The sequence below is a fragment of the Megalops cyprinoides genome, chromosome 7 (assembly GCF_013368585.1).
Source record: "Megalops cyprinoides isolate fMegCyp1 chromosome 7, fMegCyp1.pri, whole genome shotgun sequence".
NCBI lineage: Eukaryota > Metazoa > Chordata > Actinopteri > Elopiformes > Megalopidae > Megalops > Megalops cyprinoides.
The window spans coordinates 15,794,046-15,814,244 of record NC_050589.1 but is presented as its reverse complement, the minus strand read 5'-3'; the positions used below and the strand labels follow the sequence as shown (position 1 = coordinate 15,814,244).

Genomic DNA, 20,199 nt, shown 5'->3' with positions numbered 1-20,199 from the left:
GCACTGAGGTGGCCAGGTGAACAGCTGCATTCCTGGCCTGATACTCTGCACAGGGATCGTGCCCTGCACAGTCACTTCCAACCTTCTACGGGACGGTACCTTTTTAGCTGTGGAGAAAGCCACAAACAGGGCCAACAGCATTCATGAGCAGTCAACCACAGGCAATACCGCCTGTGCTGAGATAATACCCAACCCAATGACCTTACTGAGCAAATACCAGCCTTTACAGTATGCTACCTCCATGCAAGTTAATACCGTCCACACAGGATGCACTGTGCTTGGCAAAATGCACTGTGTGCTACACAAACAGCAGACTGACAAACATGTACTCCTCCAACCTGTTGATTAAGAAAAGAAAACAGCAGGCAGGAAATGGACAAGCGACCGCTGACTGCTGACGCAGCAGAAATGTCAAAGGAACGCCCCGTGTGTTTTTCCACCCGGCGAGAGCCAAGAAGATCACCGGCTCGGTCGGCTCACACCCTGCAGGGACGCCCACGCGGCCACGGTGCCCGTAGCTGGGGGAACGGACTTCGCTCCGTAGAGTCAACACCGTTACTGATTCAACACCATTCAACTTTCTTTGTCTGTCTATGTCTTTTTACACCCCCAACCCCCCCCCGACCACCGGCCACCGCCACCGCTTCCGCCCCCTCTCTTTCCGCCTCTCTCCAGCCACAGCGGTGCAAGCAGAAGGTCTCACCAGACAAACTCCCTGCACACGGAGCAGAAGGTGGGCTGTCTGAAGAAGGTGGCTATGAACTCGTGGTTTTTGATGAAATGGATCTTGGCCTGCTTGATGGCACCGCGTCGGCGGTTGAGCGTCAGCGCCCCGTCCTCCTCCTTCACAGACTGCTTGCAATCTGGGGACAAAGGGACAGGATGCACATTATGCATGCTGGGCAACAGCAACAGGAAAAGTGACGAGCAGGCAGTCAGAGAATATGCGACTGACACCATGATAACAGTGGTGACGAAAACCAGGATTCCCCTCAGACACATATTATCACAATGACATTTAGTGTGATTGTGATAATATATCCCAGAGAGATACGAGACTAGCTGATTGGGAAATTGGGTTAAAGGCTACAGAGGTGTCATGGTGCAATACAGGGTCCTACAGGGGAGGGCAGACAGAGGGAAGAAGAGAAGAGAGAATGAGAAGTAAAGAATGTGATAGATTAGATGAGTTGAGAGGATTTTGAGAGGACAGAGTGTGAGAGAGTGTATGTGTGTTGAAAGGACTTTGAGAGGACAGAGTGTGAGACAGTGTAAATGTGTTAAGGGGATTTTAAGAGCACTGAGAATGAGAAAGATAGCATAAGGTCTCATTGTTGCTATGGTTGTAATTTTCTGTGTAGTCTTTCTGTGTTTGACACAGTATAAACACTGCCGTGGAAACCCTGCCAAAAAAACACAGAGCAGAGCGAATGTCTCCAAGAAGGCTGTTGAGACACGCTTTTCCTAAAAATATCCTGGCTAGGGCTACTTTTCAGGAAACCAGGGAGTTCATGGAGAAAGCCCTGCCCTCATGTCGCTGAGCCCCGCCCACAGGCTGAACACACACCAGGGTGTTAGGTGCCTGAGGGTTGGAGCCCGGGCATCTCTCTCTCTCTCTCTCTCTCTCTCTCTGAGGCACTTTCGGTTTTTGCAACCCCAACACACTTCCTGCTGCAACCCATTGCAAAATGACACGCTATTCTGCAACAGTTCCTACCAGCAGAGGTGCTGCTCACAGTGTCTGCACTGATCTCTAGGTGGACACCTTATTTTCACTGTGAAAAAAGTATATATACTGAGACAGAGATCAAAGACACAGCCAGTGTGAGGCAGATAAAGAGAGCGGACAGTGTTTTCAGGAGAAAAAGGAGAAAGACTGTTAACAAGAGAATGAACCACAGAGATGAGAAGAGGCTTTCATATAAAGGAGTTCCAAGCACACTGCCTGTTATGACAACGGACAAAATGTCATCAGTGTTTTGATGAACCACAAAGAGCTCTTTAGGTGGGATCATTTAAGTCGGCAAAGTGTCACAGCAGGGGTCAGAATTAAACCTGAGCAACATAATATGGCCCTGTTTAATCTTGTCATCACACCTATCTAAGCAGAAAGAGTTTCAGAAAGGGCAGATTGATCTTCACTGAGAATGCTAGATGTTAACCTGTGGCATGGAGGTGAGACCACTGCTACCGTCTCTCTCACCACATTCTCCCCAAAGCCCTTCGCACCTGGTTAGGTAATTGCTAATCATAACCAAGTGCACTGACAGTGTACATGTCATACTTTGCGGTTTGGCCCCAATTTATTTCTGCAGAATCTGTGGTTATGCCTGACAGACCACACGAGTCTTGAGAAAGGGGAGCTGTAGGATGTGTCACCGCTTCAGAGTCATTTTTTCATTTGCCCCTCGTTGGCTCGCCTCATGGAATCGGACATCAAGCGTCGTTCTGGCGGAATTTTTCTGACGAGAATTCAATTTTTGCCAGAAAATGAACTGCAGCTCACCGTCAAGTGGTGGAAAAATCACCATCATAGCTGTAAGCATCTGAGAAGCTGCAACATCAATACCACTGAGCCAAGATGTCATTGTGTACATATCAAGTTTCACAAATAATCTTCACAAACTTGCAGCAAACTCAGAGTAATAATCAGAGCTAAAATCGTATTGTGTGCTCTACACTTAATTGCACTGTGGGCTCTAGGATCAATTCCTTATAGCCTGCTAACCCACTGCTGTACACTGTTGCGCGCACACATTACAATATTGCACATTATGTCACAAGATGTCAGATGGCAGCAGTATGGCCTAGTGGTAAGGAGCAGGGCTTGTAACCCAAAGGTGGCTGGTCTGATTCCCAAATGGGACACGGCCGTTGTACCCATGAGCAAAACGCTTCACCGAATTAGTTCAGTGAAATAATTTAGTAAAATAAATGGACAATTCATGAACTATGTAAATCACATAAAACTGTCTACTAGATGAATGCAGCATGTAGTAAAACCTGCTGTAATTGAGGCTAAACACTGCACAGCTGTAGTATAACAACAGACCTACATGAACAGAAATCATCAAAATCATCAAAAATCATTTCTGTATTCTGCTTTAAGTTATTACAAGCAACGTGCCACAGAAAGCTCACCAATGAGCAAAGAGCACCTGTGGAAGGTAGATGGCAAAATAATACCACTGTGCAATAAAAGGTTAAAAAACCCAATGCGCCCTGTCGGGACTGGCTCTTTTTCAAACACAACAGGATATGTCCACACTTAGAAATGGAATTATACTCTGCTCTTGGTACTTAAATCATTTGGTTTCCTTCTCCTAAGCACATGAGGATGAAAAGAAACGTTTTGGCCTTAAAGTCATCATCAGTGTCAATTTACCGTAATGACAAATTAATATCGGTCATGACCGTGGAAAATAAACTGTATATGACGCATGATCAAAAGGGTAAACACTGAGTCATGCTCTACGCTGGAGCACAAATAAAGGCTTTGTTTACAGGCAACCTATTATTTGCTGCAGGGTTGAGTGACGAGATTATTCCTGCGCATAAGACAGGTTCCTCCACTATGACCTGACTGAGTAGTCTCCAGATGCTGCCACATCTTTGAGGAACTCTCATAGCTAAAGGCTGGGCTGCATTCTTGTGGTGCCAACTGATCCTGTTTCTACTCGGCCACCCCTGTTAAAACAGGCAGCGCAGAGCTCTCCTTAGCACAGCAGTACCTGATTTCAGGTCACAGTGCACACTATGAACTCCATGTCAAAGCCTCCTCTTTTTCCACTGGCACCATCTACATTCTGGTATGCTCTTCTGGGTTCAGTGTTGTTCGTATTATAATAACCATTTCTTGATAAAACGGAAAAACTGTTGAGAAACAGATGTTGACCATCTTGGGCCTTGCGTTATCATGTTTTCTACTCTATCATAGTTATATTGATATAATTTGACAAAAGGTTTAGCAGTTTCATTCCACATCTGTCTACCTGATTGTGACTGCGCATTTCATGCTGTGTAAGAGAATCCTTTCTGATGTGATTGCACTAAAATACACCTGAAAGCTGTGGTTCTACTCCCTGTTCCTGGGAGACTGCTGTGAGCTGAAGATCTCGCCTCTGAGATGACTGACTGTCACCCAAACCGGGAAGGAGATTAAACACAGAAATTCGAAGAGTCCACACACTGAGCACATTTTTCATCTCTGGCATACTTGGGAGGAGGTCGACCTTTGCAAATTTTGTCTCTGAATCGAATACCTTCTCCCACATTTTTGAAGGGATCAAGAAGCCGTTTTGTTTTCTGACATAAGCGTGGACGTTCATTCAGGACTGAACAGGAGGAAGTAAACTCGCTGGGTCAGGAATTTCTATCCCACCTGTGTCTGTGTCCTCCAGGAAGTACTGCACTGCCATCATCACCTTCCCTGAGGGCTGCAGGTCAACCTGAGGAAAAAGACCCAAAATGTAATGCATACTCTCTCACACACACACACGCATGCACACGAAGGCACAGCAGTTTGCTCTCTCGCCCCCTCTCACCCAGAACTCGGCATGGCCGTTGCCCTTCTTGCAGCGCTCAGCGAGCACGGAAACGCCCACGGTGACCTCAGACAGGGGCTCCTCGGCCGTCTTCATGAGCACCACCTGCAGCACACGCCCCTCGTAGATGTGGGCATCAAAGCTGGACTTCCAGGCCGGGTACATGGTGGGCTTCCGCTGAACCAAAGTCTTCCCCCGCTCTGGAGGGAGATTGACACACACATTCATCAGAAACACAAAGCCACATCGCATGTACTGTTGACATTATTCATGGACTTCAAGAGACAGACAGGTAACATTTATCATGCAGCCTCTTTGAAATATACTGCCTGTCTTGTGAGTGTGCATCTTCAGAAATGTGTGTTAGATCATTGAGTGAACAATGGTGGAGGGGGGGGGGCTGACCTGTGCTCAGAGACTCCTTCATCTTGATAGCACAAAAGGGCTGGTCAGAAAGTGGAGGCAGGGCCCCTAGATCATAGGCATTGAAGGCGATTCGCAGGAAGGGAGCCATGGTGATCTGTCACCCAGCTTCCTGGAAGAAAAAAGTATCACAGACGTCATTAATATGTCACATGCGTATCACTTCAATGTCCCCATAGAGCAGTCCTCCTCACCAACACAACCGCACCTTATAGCCTTCTCTTGTCAAACAGAAGCTATGTGGGACTGACTTTGGTTCGTATTTGGATGAGACATCTCCTGGGAAAACTGTGCTACTGTTAGAAGTGTTGTTAGTCAGCCAATAGGACGCAATCTCCCCTCCGGACCAAGTGAAGCCAATGCCAGTGCTATGAGTGGGGAATTATGCTATAGCACTTGCTGTGTTTTAGATGAGGCATAACATGCTGATTCACTGTGGTCATTAAAGATCCCATGGCACTTGATGTCCGGGTCAAACTGCTTATATGAATCTTTCTACCTAATCATCCACCCTGCAGTTAATTGGCTATGCAATGCCATGCATTCACTACTGGCTTTATTTCCTTAGATAATCCCTGTAAAACAGAAATAAGATAACCAGGAAACAACCATTCATGCCTCCAAGCAACTAATACGGACATTGAGGTGCCCCTCGTCATGCAATTTAATTAATTAATTAATTTTTTTTTACATAATTTCCTAATCATTATTTACAATGTGTTCCTCTGAAAGCAATGCCTATTCAATGAGTCATTACGGTAATGCATTTTGAGGACCAAGGAAACCTAATGATTAACTACTGTATCCTTGCTTATTGTATTCTTCTCAGTCTAACACTAACATTCACGGCTATACCATCAATCGGGTAAAGTCAAAATGATGGCATTTTTAATTGTGGAATTCTCAGTAGCAGTCCAATACACGTGCGCGCACACGCACACACACACACAAATTAAGTATTAGGCAGTGGAAGCAGGAAGCATCACAGCTGCAGCATAGAAACCACCTTGCAGATTGGTAAAATTTTCTAAGGACCCAAACAGAAAGCCCATAAAATGCCACAACTGGCCCCTGGCCAACCCACACAACCCATCTCTAACCATGATGAGCCCTTGTACACCAACACCTCTTTTAGCTCTACCGGCCTGGGCTAAGTTTCAGTCTGAACTACCACCTTCACACTGATAACAACAAAAGCTGCTTCAATGACTTTACCCCCCCCAGAGCTGCAGCTGTTCCAGACCAATAATGAAACCCCTTATTGACCTGGTACAGAGGTTTGAGCATAGCAGGTGGGTCAAAGCTTTGATTTGCTTGCGTCCAGGTGGTCCCATAAAAGCAGATCAAGCAGGTTTTAGCACAGGCCCTTAGAATTTCATTAACAGCAGACTTTCTTGTGCACCAACTTAGACAGAGGGAGACGCAGATGCTTTAAAAAACACTCACGAAACTACTGGAAAATCTCCAGGGCGGACACATGAACAACTATCGATAAGTCTTTGGTGATGGAGGAGGAACAGCTTAAGGTATAAATCACTAAGGATGTCAAACAACAGATTAATTGTGAGGTGAATTGGTTTAATTTGTTTTTGTTTCTGCCTGCTGATCTCCTGCTGGACACTGACAGGGATATTCATGAGTGAGTGAGTGAGAGAGAGAGGGAGAGAGAGAGAAAGAATGCCAACAATGTTTTCAATCTTCAACTTAAAACACACGGCAAGAAAAGAGGGAGGCGGAGAGGAGAGAAAGGGAGCACGGATACACATTACGGAGGTTACATCTTGCTGTGAGTTTCTTACATCTTTCATTCTGTACCTACTGCCAGATTTGTTTTTTCTTTCCAACTGCTTCAAACAGGGAGTGTGCAAGCCCACAATGTAGCTCTCATTCCTCCATCCAAACAATGCATCTGACTTAGTAAACTGAAAACAAGGCAGAAAGGCTTCTGTCCAATCAGACTGGTCGGAATGAACTGCATTACTTTTTGGAACCTAACATTTGAAGGTAAACCTAAGCACAACACTCTGTCCCAGAGACAACACTCAGTCCAGCAATCATCTCTCGCCCCTGCAGCACAGCTAGTACTGGGAGCACATGCTGTGCAGGAAAGTGAACCGGTGGACAATCAACCTTGACCTTAAGAAACCATTCGTGCTGAGAGCAATCTGTTTTGCCCACAGGGTGCAATTTCAGTGGAAGCCATTTGATTATTCATTTGGAGTCTGTGCACCTGCGGGAAACAGCACATGTGGCTAAGTATTCTTAGTGTGAAGAACTTGGTTTTTAGTGTTGGTTAGTCCAAACCTTCCAAACCATCAAAACTTTACGCATTTGATTTATATCTCAGGTCTACCCCACGTTACTTATTATTACCATTTGTGTTTTTGGTAGAGGCCTTACCCCAGAGTGACTCTGAGGAGTGGGAAACAGAAGCGCATGCGTGTTCTTTTTGCTTGTTATACCCAGTGATTAGGTTTGGGTTGACAGTGTTGTAGCGGCTGGTTGCTACTCTCCTTCTCTCTTGTCTTTTAAGGAGTGAACACACCCAGACAGTGTAACCTGCTGGAAACCTGACACCTGGCTCACAGGTGAAGGAGGGAGACAGCCTAGTTAACACATGCTCGCAGCGAGCCTGGCTTGGTCACGGAAATGCCTAGAAACTCACACAAGCTGACTCACACACCACCATAGACAGGGTGACTCTGTTCTCTGTCTAAGTAACCACAGCAGAAGTATTTCCACACACACAGACACACTTCTCCTTCTGAAAAACCCACCCACATACATACGCACATACACATGCACACACACACGCGAGCGCACACACACACACACACACACACACACACACACACACACACACAGCATCACAGAAAAGAAACACGAAGACAGAAACACAACTTCGTGACTGAGTGCGCAGCTGCGTAGAGCTGGTGCTCTTGAACAGACTGCGAGCACTCATTTGTGAAGAGGGACAGGCTGTGACTTGCATCTGCTTACAGAAACTGAATATCACTGTATCATTGTGCAGAGCTATGAACACACCCGTATCACCACCCTCCTCACCACAGCCATTTGAAAAGTGATGTTGGGTAAGGGACAGCTCTTGGCAAAACCAACCACGTGTTGTTGTAGGCAATGGGCGATGGCACTGTTCCCCTGTCTCAGTGACTCGGCTACAGCCATTGTGACCATTCCCACTCTCAATGCCTAACAGTTATCTAACTTTGAGCCAAACAGGTTTCACTCCACCTCTGCCCTGTAAGGTAGTGTCAAATGGCACAGAGTGATCAGCAAGATCGAACTGGCAAAATAAGAAAAGAAGAAGCAGAACTTACCCAGTGTATTTGTGTCTTGAGTAAATAACAGAACTGGATTTCAGTGCCTATTTTCACTGGCTTGTGGCTTTAGAGTTAATCACTTATTTAAAAATCTAAAGCCCTTGCTAATTAAACTAGAACTGTTATGCTGGGCAGGGCTGTGTGTGTGTGTAAGTGTACATGTGGCAGTCAGTGCCTGCTTAGAGAGATCGAACCACTGCGCATATGCCTTCCTTCCTCTTTCAGTTAGCCTGGTTTAGAAATGTAGACTGTGCCCTTAAACACTGATCTCAGATCAGTTTAATAGCTTTTCACATGGTGAAAAGCTGGTTGGGAATAAGAGGGTCAAATGAATACTAATGCTGACTCGGGGCTGGTTGCTGGGATCAGGGAGTTCCCAGTGCAGTTCCCATCCATCTCTGTTCCTGGACTTGCCTTTGTCAATGTGATGAGGGTGGTCAAGTCTAGAAGAAGAGGAGCCAGAGCTTTCACTGGACTGTGTTTCTGTAATACATCTGTCAGGCTGAGTACGAAAGGCTGCTGATACTGCACGCCAAGAGTGTGACAGCGCACCACACGCTCAACAACACGGCTGTTTCTCAACCAGGCGTAGCACTGAGTTGCGGGGGGAGAGCGACCTAAGCTTTCGGAGCAGTCTACACCGCAATACACATGCACATGTGCACGCATACATGGCCTGTGGCTGGAGTTAATAAACACTGAGCTCTACCTCCATACATCACTCTCTTCAACACAAACCCTGGAGACCCTGTCCAGCGAGCTCCCTGTAGACAGAGCAGAAAAGCCAGAAAAGCTGGAGCCCCCCGACGCAGGGGCAGGCAGCGCTCCCACTCCTCGTCTGAGAATGACCTCAGCGTTCTTAACTTCCCTTTCCCCCCCCCCCCCCCCCCCGCTTCGCCTTCTGCGCCGCCCCGGCCCAGCACACGCACAGAGGACTTTTTACAGAGAGAATACGGTTTCTCTGGAGAGTGGAAAAAGTGAGCACAGCCAGGCAGCAAGGGTGTGAGGGGAGACAATCAGGAGCTTGTACCACAGAGAGGGAGCGCACACACTCCACTCATATACACACATATGCACACACAGACGCACACATTCATGTACACACAAACACAGACCTATACGCACACACATACGATCTCATATACACACAAGCACACACACACACACATACACACACACACATACACTCTCTCTCTCTCACACTCTACTGGTAAAATCATCTCAGAAAAATGTAGTGACTGCATGTGACTCTCTTGCAGCCTTGCTGACAGGCATGCACAAAGGCACTAAGTAGAGCTGGGACTGTGGTGTGTTCCTGATACAGCTGGTTGACACACTGTGGAGCTGGGACTGTGGTGTGTACCTGACACAGCTGGTTCACTGTGGAGCTCACAGATACCTGACTGCTATGAACAGCCAAAGACAAAACAGGCTTTGGGACTTCTCCAACAATCCAAGAATCAGGGCTTTAACAATTAATAATTAATAAATTAATAAATCCATGTGTTATGATAATCCACAAACACTCTAATATACACCACTAATTTAGTAAATGCTATAACAATTTAGCAATTCCAGTCTGATGTGTAATCCACTACAGTACATACTTTCCCCCAGAATTCAATGTTTGTATTTTGTCCATCAATGAATTTTAAAATCTGATGCATTGATGGGTCAATCAAATTTTCCCAGTCCTCGCCAACACATGTCAGTGTGTACTTCTAACTATTCCGTCCATCACATCTTCGTCATCACTGAGGCCGCTGTGTGAAGTACTTCTTAGGGCATCTGGATCTGAGGCCTGAAGGCCAGAACCCCAGGTGAATGGATCACTGCCGTCATGCTGTTGTTCTTGAGCCCTGTACGCTACACCTTACACAAGGGTGTCCTTTAAGCAAATAAATAATGGGATAACAAGACATGCTGCATATCATTAACCTCTCCCACTGAACAGAGACAAACAATGATGAATGCATTTGTTCAAATGCAGTGGTTCCAGAAAACAATGTTATTTATATTAAAGTTAAAATTCCAAAAAAATTACAAGATGAGATGCTTATAAATCTATTATTATGTCTATTATGATGATATATCTATTATGATTACATAAATTTATTAGATGACTTGTTCATATCAAGGCAAGATTCTCTCTTGGCCCTTTCACACGAGGATGCAAGTGCAATGCGAAGGAAAAGGGGTGAAACAACAAGAAAACCCAGTGAAAGTGTTTGGTTGTACACAAAGTTTTCATAAAAACATGATGCTGCGGGCAAACCAAAAAGGACAGTTTAACAGGAACGGGGCCACTGCGGGCTGAGAGAGGGACAGGTGACTCTGCAGGTGCCTGCAAAAACTGCGTCTAACAACAGAGAGCCGGGATTGGCCAGGTGAAAAGCACGCCCTGGATTCTGCGATTAACAGTGCTGAAAGGAGAGCTGCCTGTAACAGAGCGAAAAAACCTTGACCCACTTCCTAAGTGCGCATTCCACACTATCGCTAAACACTGCCAGAGACTGCAATGCTTTGACCTGCAGTCACCCTATAGCTCTTTTCTGTATAAGACACACACACACGTGCACGAGCGTGTGTGCACACAGACATACACACATACACAGCCACACACACACACACACACACACACACACAAATACAATAGCCCCTTTCACTGTGTGCTCACATTCCTCAGGCAGTTAACTATACAGTATATATTGAAGAGACAGATGCAGGGATCTGCTTTCGATGAAACAGCCCACCCAGGAACCGGCCCTGCGGATTAGGGAGGGCCTGGAACCCATCTCTCCGTCGCCCATCAGTCACCGTTACCACGGCAACGGCAGTCCCCCTACAGTTCAGCCACTGTCGGATCAGGTGCGGAGTTAATCAAGCGAAACCAGGATTCATTTAACTGCACAGCTGACCGATGGGCCCCGGGACAATCCCGAAACTCTCCCAATGTGTGCGACATGTGACCTTACTCTGGCACCACTTCAGCGGAGAACAACAGCCCTTTAATCTCGCTGTGGCTGTAAATCTCAATTACATAAACATTCCCGGGGCCGAACGTGGAGGGATGTTCTACTGAGCCCAGTGAACTCACCAACCACCGTGAACCTTCACCGAGTACATGCTAAACCCATGGTCAAACCCCCCATAAGAGATCCCTGTGTTTGCAACAGAACAGTGGTTCTTCTCAGCCACCGTGGTGGAGCAGTGAACGTTTTCTTGAGATGCAGAACCAGAAAAATGACTGCCCTGCTTCGACCCAAAGACCCAAATAATGGACTGCATTTATATAGCGCTTTTCTACTCATTTGAGTACTCAAAGCACTTTACAGTTATATGCCTCACATCTACCTACCAGTGGCAGAGGCTGCTATACAGGCTTACCAACTGGCCACTGGGAGCTGTTGGGGGTTCAGTGTCTTGCTCAAGGACACTTCGACACTCTGCCAGGATGAGCCAGATTCAAACCAGGGACCTTCCAATCCCCAGTCGACTGCTCTACCTCCTGAGCCACTGTCGCCCCAATAACCCCCTTCTATGCCAGCGCACACTTTTTACTGCCCACTGGAAAGAGAACAAGCAGCACTCTGGTGCCATGACACGATAGTCTGTCTTAAACTGCAGATAACAGGCTGTCAGTGTGCAGGAACAACTTTTACAACAGGAGCAGATCCTTCTTTGCTAATTGCTAATTTCTCAATGGCTCAGTTCCTGAACGTGAACTGGAGTACCACAATGTTGCTTAATCACATGTCTATGTTGCACGAGAGCTATTTTTGCATTTCTGTAGCAACCCGGGGCACCTCCGAGTGGAAAGAATTTCTATGATGGTGCAAGCCGTGTAGCCACGTTAATTGGGGTGTAATGTGGCGGCACCTTGGCCGAGCTCTCCGCCCTCTCTGTGTCACTGCCTGACAGCGTAGTGGAAAGGGCCACCCTTTTCAGGAATGAGTCAGGAATGACAAGCAGTTTATGAATTACAGCCTTCAAGAGGGCCTGCTGCCGGTAATGTAGGACTTCTTGCCTCTGGCCAGAGCAAGAACCAAACTCTAAACCATACTTGTCTGCAGAGCTCTCTACACAAGCGGGAAAGAAGTAAACTGTCAAATAACCATGTGCAGAGCCGTAATTAACAGCCTCATTAAACATTTATCAACTACACACCCACAGTAAACCTGTGTTGCTGCATTTCACTGTTCCTCAGCACGATGCACCTGCATAATGGCCTCCGGGGGGAACTGAGGCCCAATTATTCCCACCCCTTGGGGTAGAGGCAGTAGCAGCAGCCATGGGCTCTGGCGAGGCAGGGGTTAATGCTTAACTCATAATGAGCGCAATCCACATGCTCAGGCGCGGGGGAACGTCAAATTCATGCTCAAAAAGGCCAGTAATGAACCAGAGGAGCTACAGCGGAATACAGCGGGGCGCTGACACTTTAGACAGGGAAACAGCGGCCAAGTTAATGAGTACATTTTAAAATCAATTAGTTACACGGATCCCAGGTCAATTGCTATTGGTGGAGAACAGGGACGGGGTGAGAGCGGGGGCAGAGTGTTCCTTCGCTCCGGGAGGGAGCGAAGGAGAGAGGGACGGGAGTGAAAACAAGCAGGGGAAGACGGGAAGGAAAGAACAGGCAAGAGGAGAGAGAGAGAGAGAGAGAGAGAGAGAGAGAGAGAGAGAGAGAGAAGAAAGTCTAGGGAGGAAAATTTCACAGAAAAATGTCGCTTTTCTGCGTTCCAAGCCGCAAGCGGGCACTGAAGAAACACAGTTTTATAAGTGACCACGCTGCTGTTGTTGTACTTATGCAGCAGTTGTTTGTCGGCTTTGGTAAATGTTTTTTTTTTTTTCTTTCAACGATGAAAGTTCGATTCAGAGAGAGAAAGCGATGTGCGGTAGGGAGGGGGAGAGTTTACTGCTCTCAAGGTTACAGCGCTTGTCGCCCGATGCGTTTTATCGATTTCCCCACGCTCCCAGTGCCACAGTGCCCAGGCTGAGCTGTGCAGGCGGGCCGAGTACCCAGCACCGCCAGAGGACAGGATCAATCTCCCTGTTTAAAAGCTGTCCTCAGTTCACATGCAGCTGATGAACCTCGCAGAGGCCTGGGCCCCGAGCTCTCCCGTCGTGCTCCGGAAAACTCGCCACGCTGTTAGAAAGATGGGGCAGGTTCTTTAGGTGCTTGGCCAACCTGGTCCTCGCCCAGCAGCTGTCCTTGTGGTGACAGTTCAGGAAGGATGGGTCCCGTATTTGAATTCTCCTCAAAACCTGCTCTGACCTTGAGGAATCAGGCTGAGCTCTGACTGGTGCTCAGCCTGTGTTTACCTGTGGAATCCCACCTCACTGTGAGCCCGGTCCTCAACTCAAGCAGGGGAACAAGACAGTGGAGGGAAGGAGTGGTCTGCATGCCTCTTAGACTTAGAAAGCATACAAAGCATATGGCTATGGAGAAAAGGCAAAGTGCTGACCTAACATAAACTATTACTGCCATTCATTATTTTTCATATACCTGCAGTCATAAATCAGTGACTTCTGTTTGCGAGTTTGAGCTCTTTAAATAACTAATGAGTCATCGCCAGACCTCAGGTGTAATGCTGTATCACCGGCTAACGCCCAAACCTGCTAGGCTGATTAATGGGGGCAAGACAGTGTACTGGATTGGAAGAACAGGAAAATGCATGTGTCTTAGTGCGAGAGCATTAGAATCTGCAAGGTTACAGCAAACACACAGCCTCCGTCACTCTCTGCTCGATGGCTGGTGTCCCTTTCTGCTTTGTTTATACAGCTAACAGTCTCTGACCTGAGCAGTGGCGATGTCACCCTGCCCTGACAGAAGGAAAACCATTTTTCGAGACATGTGGGAAAGTGTGCGGGCCCTGCCCGACACGCTCGGCTTGCGCTTATAAAAAATTAATATCCGCAACTGGACATGTGTCGGGGGGGGTGAGACTGGATAACCAGGTGTGTTTACGAAGCTATAGCACATTCTGTTAGATTGCCCGAGGAGCCCTGGATGGCTACAGGGTTCCTCCAACTGAATAAATAATAACCCTCTAAACAAGCTTGCTGTGTCTGCTCCCACAGAGAACAATGCAGGGGAAAAATTGCGCGTGTGTGCACAGGCATCTGTGTGTACTCGCACAATATGCGGCTTTGTTTGGCTCGGTTCTGGTTCAGAGGCACGTAAATGTGTAGTTAAAACCATCAAAAAACATTTAAAATGGACGTACACACTGCTTTTAACATGTGATGCATGCCTCTTGCGAAAGAATCGGAGCTCATGCCAATAAACAGCATGTCGAATTTCCATCTGTGAAATGGCCATTACCGTTCTCCCGGTCTGCTCTGTCTCTCCACCATCCCTTTGTACAGTATAAGGCATGACTCAGTGGCTGTTGGGAAAATGTTCAACGACAAACACCCTGATCGGAATGGTCATGGCAATTCACAGCAGGGGTGTTGTGGTCAACCATAAGAAAGACAAAGATTAACTAGTGTGAACAGAAGTATGCCTGTCCATTCAGACTTAGATGCTCAATATCTTTTCCTAAAAGAAAAAAATACACCTTGCAGCTGCACACTGAAACTATTAACTGAGCAATGAAATATGGACACGCAGAACTGGAAGCGGAAGTGACAACGCCCACGCAGCACTTTCCACACTTCCACTCAGAGGAGATCAAACAAGGCAGAACTTTGTGTGTGTGTGTGTGTGTGTGTGTCCGTCACACAGAACATGACTGAATCACCCCTCAATACTGCACAGCCAGCAGCAGACGCACTTACAGAATACCCACGTGGCTTCCTATTTGGGTGACGCACTCTTGTAAAGCAAGATAAGGTTCAAATAGGAAGTGCAACACACTGATTTGGAGCGAGGCATGGTGTTATTGGGAAACGGTGTCACACCAGTGCTAAAGAAGTGGCAGGACTGCAGCAATAAAAAGGCCCACACTGAGCAATTTCAAAAAGCATTCCATTCTAAACAATGAGAATTAAAGTCAACATGGTGAAAAACTGTCCACTAGGAGTCCAGAATATCAGGGGATATTGTGGACATCTGTGTCAAAGGCTTCATTGGTGCATTAGTCTGAAGGTTTGACATTTTCTTAGGCACCATGAGGTTAGGTCCTCATTCAAACACTTACATCACAGCGAGGAGGATTCAAAATCCTGCTCAGACTCAACCATGTTCTTTCATCTTCACTGCTGATGTTGTTTTAAACAGGTGAAAGCACAGGCTGGTCATCAACTTGGGACTATAAGCAAATACGAACACTCCTCTGGTGCTGTCCACAGCTGTTGATATACCGTTGTACAGCACCTTCTCACCATCACTTGCAAACACGCACGACCACAATGCTCCACTAAAGCACACCTGTTGAGCTCTCCTTCTTCACACCAAATTGACCCTCACGCACAGTGTCCCTGCAGCCTGAGGGTAAAATGCACTTGAATCGACAGGCATTCTCCTATTCTAGATGAACACGAACATCTCTCCAGGCTCTGAAATACAAACGTGAGAGTCCTGGAATGGGCCCTGGCCACTCCGCTACAGGGGCTGAATCGCTTTGCTGCTTGTTCTCTCATGCATCTCCTCGCCAGATGGAGTGCTCTTCTGTGCCCTATTTTTACACCTGACCACTCTAAACAAACATGGCAAGATCACTTGAAGTGACCGATATTAGCAGATTCCTACCGGCTATATCCTATATCCTATTAGCTCGCTGATTGTCTGGGTTCTGCACTGTCATTCAGTCTCAAGCAAGCGCTACTGCAGTGATGGAGAAGTAGTTTTCAGGGGATTGAAAGTCTGAGGGAGGTTAAGGTCATTCAGAGACAAGCTGGTGCACTGTAAAGCCAAATAACCCTGCACACAGAGAGTGAGACCCCTACAAAAGACCAGGAGCTAGCTGCAAGAAGTACTTACACTTATAGCTTGCATTTTCTGTGCTTCTGATGATAACGAACACTTACCTTTAAGTTACAATTGCCTTCGAGTGATATTGCTACTGCTCTATTCTGTTATTGAAGGTTCACACATGTAGAGACCCTTGGCTAATTTCTCAAGTGTTCAGTGGGGTGCATAACTGCAGATCAGTCCTCTACATACAATCTTTAATTAGACATATCAGGGGAAACAAAACACTGTTAAAAGCATTCTGGACAGAAACAGAAGTATGAAAGTAATATTAACAGCAAATATAACCTGAGACTTCTATCTGAATTTTCCTATTCAAAATTCAAATGTAGCCAAGCAGGTCTGAGTTCAAAAGCAGATCAGCATGACTCTGGAGTCTTTCCATTACACAAAAAAAGAACCAGAGACAAAATTGCACCCAAAAGCTTAAAGCCTTTATTCTACTTTACTTGCAGGTCTGTCTGACAACAAAGTAAATAAGATGTAAGCATAAACAATATTCAGGATAAATACTCTGAAGAACAAATGTAAAATAGTTTTGAACTGAAGGCAAATCAATGGCAAGTCTCTCATCTCAATATTTAATATTACGTACTATTTAATTATTTCAATGATCAATCAACACATCATTCTCAAAACAGACTTGCTTCACCTGACAACTCTGCGACAGCAGAGGTTCAGACCCTGAGCACCAGCAGAGGCCGGGGGGAACCACTCTCTCTACCGCATTTCATCTGCAAGCTGTGTGTCCGAGTACACTGGACTCAAACTGAGGCAGAGAAAGTGTGTCTCGTGTGGATGAAACCAAGCCCAGCGGTGACAGAGCAGATAGCACAGCCATTGTTCAGCCAGACAATGGGCTGGAAATTAAAGGGTCACTGATACTTTCACAGAAGGTGCGCACCATAAAGAGAAGTACACTGCCACAAAGTCTGGCTAATGGAAAAAATAAAACAAATTGACAAGTGGGTCTCCGTCACTGCGATACATACTGGCACCAGCTAACCTTGTAGGAGACACCTGCATGCTCCTAGTCAACATGCCACTTTTTGGTAACTAACAACTCCTAACTAAGCATGACTGAACTCAGCTGACCAAAGACAAATATCTAATGGCTAAGTGTTCCGTTTCTTCCTACCTATATTGCCTGCCTAAAACACAGATCAAAACAGCCAAAGGATCAAAATCTACATAATAATGAATTTCATTTCACCACATGCTTCCGATAATCGGATTATTTCACATGCTACTCTCTCTCATTCTCACTAGTACTGAAGCTGGCTGCAGCACAGGGTGGGTAACTGCTGGGACCAGCCGCATGCAGCACTGTCCAGACAGCTGAGGGTGCATGGAGAGTGAGTCTGCAGATGCAGAAACAGCCGATGTAACTTAACAAGTCCGCATTTTTAACACTTTGTGGTAGGTCTGAAGTTTGATTGTATCGGTACAATGTTGTTAAAAATGTCAGGAACCCTTTTGACAACATTACGACCATCTCCAGCCCCAGAAAATATGTTGCTTGTTGCTATATAAATACATGTTTACGTCTTTAAAATGTATTACTTTTAAAATTAAACAATTGTGAATAAAGTATGAACTTACAAATAAATTATTTTGATCAAAGTAGGTAATATATTTCGCATTGATTTTTTTCAACAGCCATGATGCAGGTATCTGACACCTGCATCTACCCTTGTGTCAATACTTAGCAGGTTCAAAGTCCTTGTAAAATTAAAACTAATCTTGCAGCTGCCGCCTGTAAGCTGCCACCGTGTTGCTTACAAATTTAGTGGTATATTTTCACTCTTGCCCTTTTATTCGAAATATGTTTATATTTTAAATAGAGAGGATTAAATACACACTTATCTATCGTTTTGTCAACTTGCCATGTGATACAGGTATGCGGCGGTTCAAACAGTTCAGACAACTTCATTTAGAAACCAACAAATACTAAGAAAACTCTCCAATGAAATGAAACTGTTTAAAGGCAAATTCCCAACCGTGATTCGCCATTTTCAATTATTCGGCTAATGCAAACACAAATGAGTCAACGCTGTGACTCATGCGAACAGCCCTTCGTTAATAATGGTGGTGTGCATATATGCAGGGGGTTTCTGCCCACCCGAAAGATAACGGAAGGCAAGAGTGGTCCCGGAGCTTCCTGTGAGATCTGAATGACAAAAGTAGCAAAAATCACAACAAAGAGTTCTTAACGCAAACACCTGAGTGAATGAATTAACTACATGTCGTCGCATACCACACGCCAAAGTGGAGCTCAAAGTGAACAGACTCGTACAATGCGACAAGAGCTCAATCCTAACACTGAAAATGCCTGCATTTATAACAACGAGGCAACCAATCATACTTTCCTTAAAATGAAACGCGACGAATGGTCTGTATCATGTGACACAAGACTCTCGATATCTGTCAAAACAAATCGACGGAAGTGAGGAAGATTTTTAAAAATTGCTGCCAGTTGAACAAAAACATCCAACCCTCGGCCAGCGTTGCCAGCTTTATAGCATAATTACAGTCCATTAGGAGAGCTGAGAAAGTTTTATAAAACTTCCGTGTCGACAGAACCGTACTGGCACTTCCCTCATGGAAACACGGTTTAAGATGGAGAGCAACGATTGCTGCATCAACAAATTAAACATACCCCGACCGACTTGAAACGGCTTCAAGTTTCCTCATTATTGCCATCAATTAGAGGCCAGTTTTCGAGGCGCAAAATGTGTGTGTAATGGTGCTGTTTTAATGCAGTAATTCATCTCTGCATGTGTGTTTGTCACAACTTCCCCTTGTCCAGTAAGCGTGAACATTCACATCGCTACTTTGTAACGTTCAATGATCCTTTTCGGGGGAAAAAAATGTTCGCTCCGTGCTATTAAGCAACACGTTCAGTGTTCAGCTCGACCAGAAAGTTAGACTAAACTCTATTGCATTTCCGTTTCAGAAGAAGATGCTGAATTCTTTACATAACGTAGTACCTTGATTTTTTTTTTTTTTTACAAGCAAGGGGATTTTCTGTACTTTCTACTGTTTTCTCTTCATGTTCATCGAGTTATGAAACGTGCTAGTTTGCAGACAGGGCTACGCAAAGCTGATTGGAGCGCCCGTTCAATTTTCTTTACTTTGTTGTAAATCAAATGGAATTACCGCCCTTTGCAAGAAATACACTTTTAAAAGAAACTTACCTCCTCTTGCAATCAACAACGAGTCTCTGCAATATGCTTCTGTCTTCTTTTTTTCTTAATCTCGTCTTCCTTTCTCTTGCTTTGAGATCCTGCCGTGTGTTTGAGGAAGTAGCGCTCGTTCGCAGGCTTGTCAGTACACTAGAGCCGTGACGTCGACCAGGTGCACTCAACACATGCAGCACCTCCCCATGTACATCGTGAGAAGAGCGCACAGGTCCTATGTCTGTTCAAATCTAACTATTAATATATCACTTTTATTCTCGGGTTGGTCACGCAGCAGACAGAGGAAACAGATGGAACATTTCGCAACATATATGCAGGACAACGTCCCTTTAGTTTACTTGTTGGCTGCTTGACTTTTTTTTTTTCTTCCCAGACCAATTCTCTCTTTTTTGCTTCTCGCTGAAGCAGCAGTCACCGTCTTGACTTGAGGCCAATAGTGACAGCCGTGTGACGGCTTATATACTTTGTTGGTATGTCCTTTATAGAGTCGTGTGGGCGCGCGAGTCGACTGCATTCCTTTGGAATGAAGCGGGCAGCTAAAATTAGCTGTGATTGTTGTTGCATTTTGCCAAAACATGTTGAATACGGGGGATTTCCCCCAGAAAATAAAGAATTGTTTTACACATTTCTTTATTAATTGCCAGTTGGGCTTCTACGTTTGCCACAATATTGCTGACTTTCTAATTGACAGCTGATGATAAAAGTAAAATTCCTGTCAATGACCTTGTCTCACGTATGGGGAAAGTAATATTTACAAATTAAAAATAAAATAT

At 45.6% G+C, this 20,199-nt stretch overlaps 1 protein-coding gene across 2 annotated transcripts in view; it reads right to left on the bottom strand.

Annotated features, from left to right (window-relative positions):
• prkcda (protein kinase C, delta a) overlaps positions 1 to 19,857 on the bottom strand; it is a 31,225-nt gene extending 11,368 nt beyond the window's left edge. For both annotated transcript variants that reach the window (XM_036532899.1, XM_036532900.1), the window contains exons 1-5: positions 19,424 to 19,857; positions 4,950 to 5,079; positions 4,545 to 4,744; positions 4,382 to 4,448; positions 704 to 863 (exon numbers count right to left, since the gene is read on the bottom strand). In XM_036532899.1, the coding sequence (XP_036388792.1) occupies positions 704 to 863; positions 4,382 to 4,448; positions 4,545 to 4,744; positions 4,950 to 5,058 (536 nt within the window). In that variant the 5' untranslated portion in view covers positions 5,059 to 5,079; positions 19,424 to 19,857. The remainder of the gene's footprint in view (positions 1 to 703; positions 864 to 4,381; positions 4,449 to 4,544; positions 4,745 to 4,949; positions 5,080 to 19,423) is intronic.
• Positions 19,858 to 20,199: the final 342 nt, after the last annotated feature.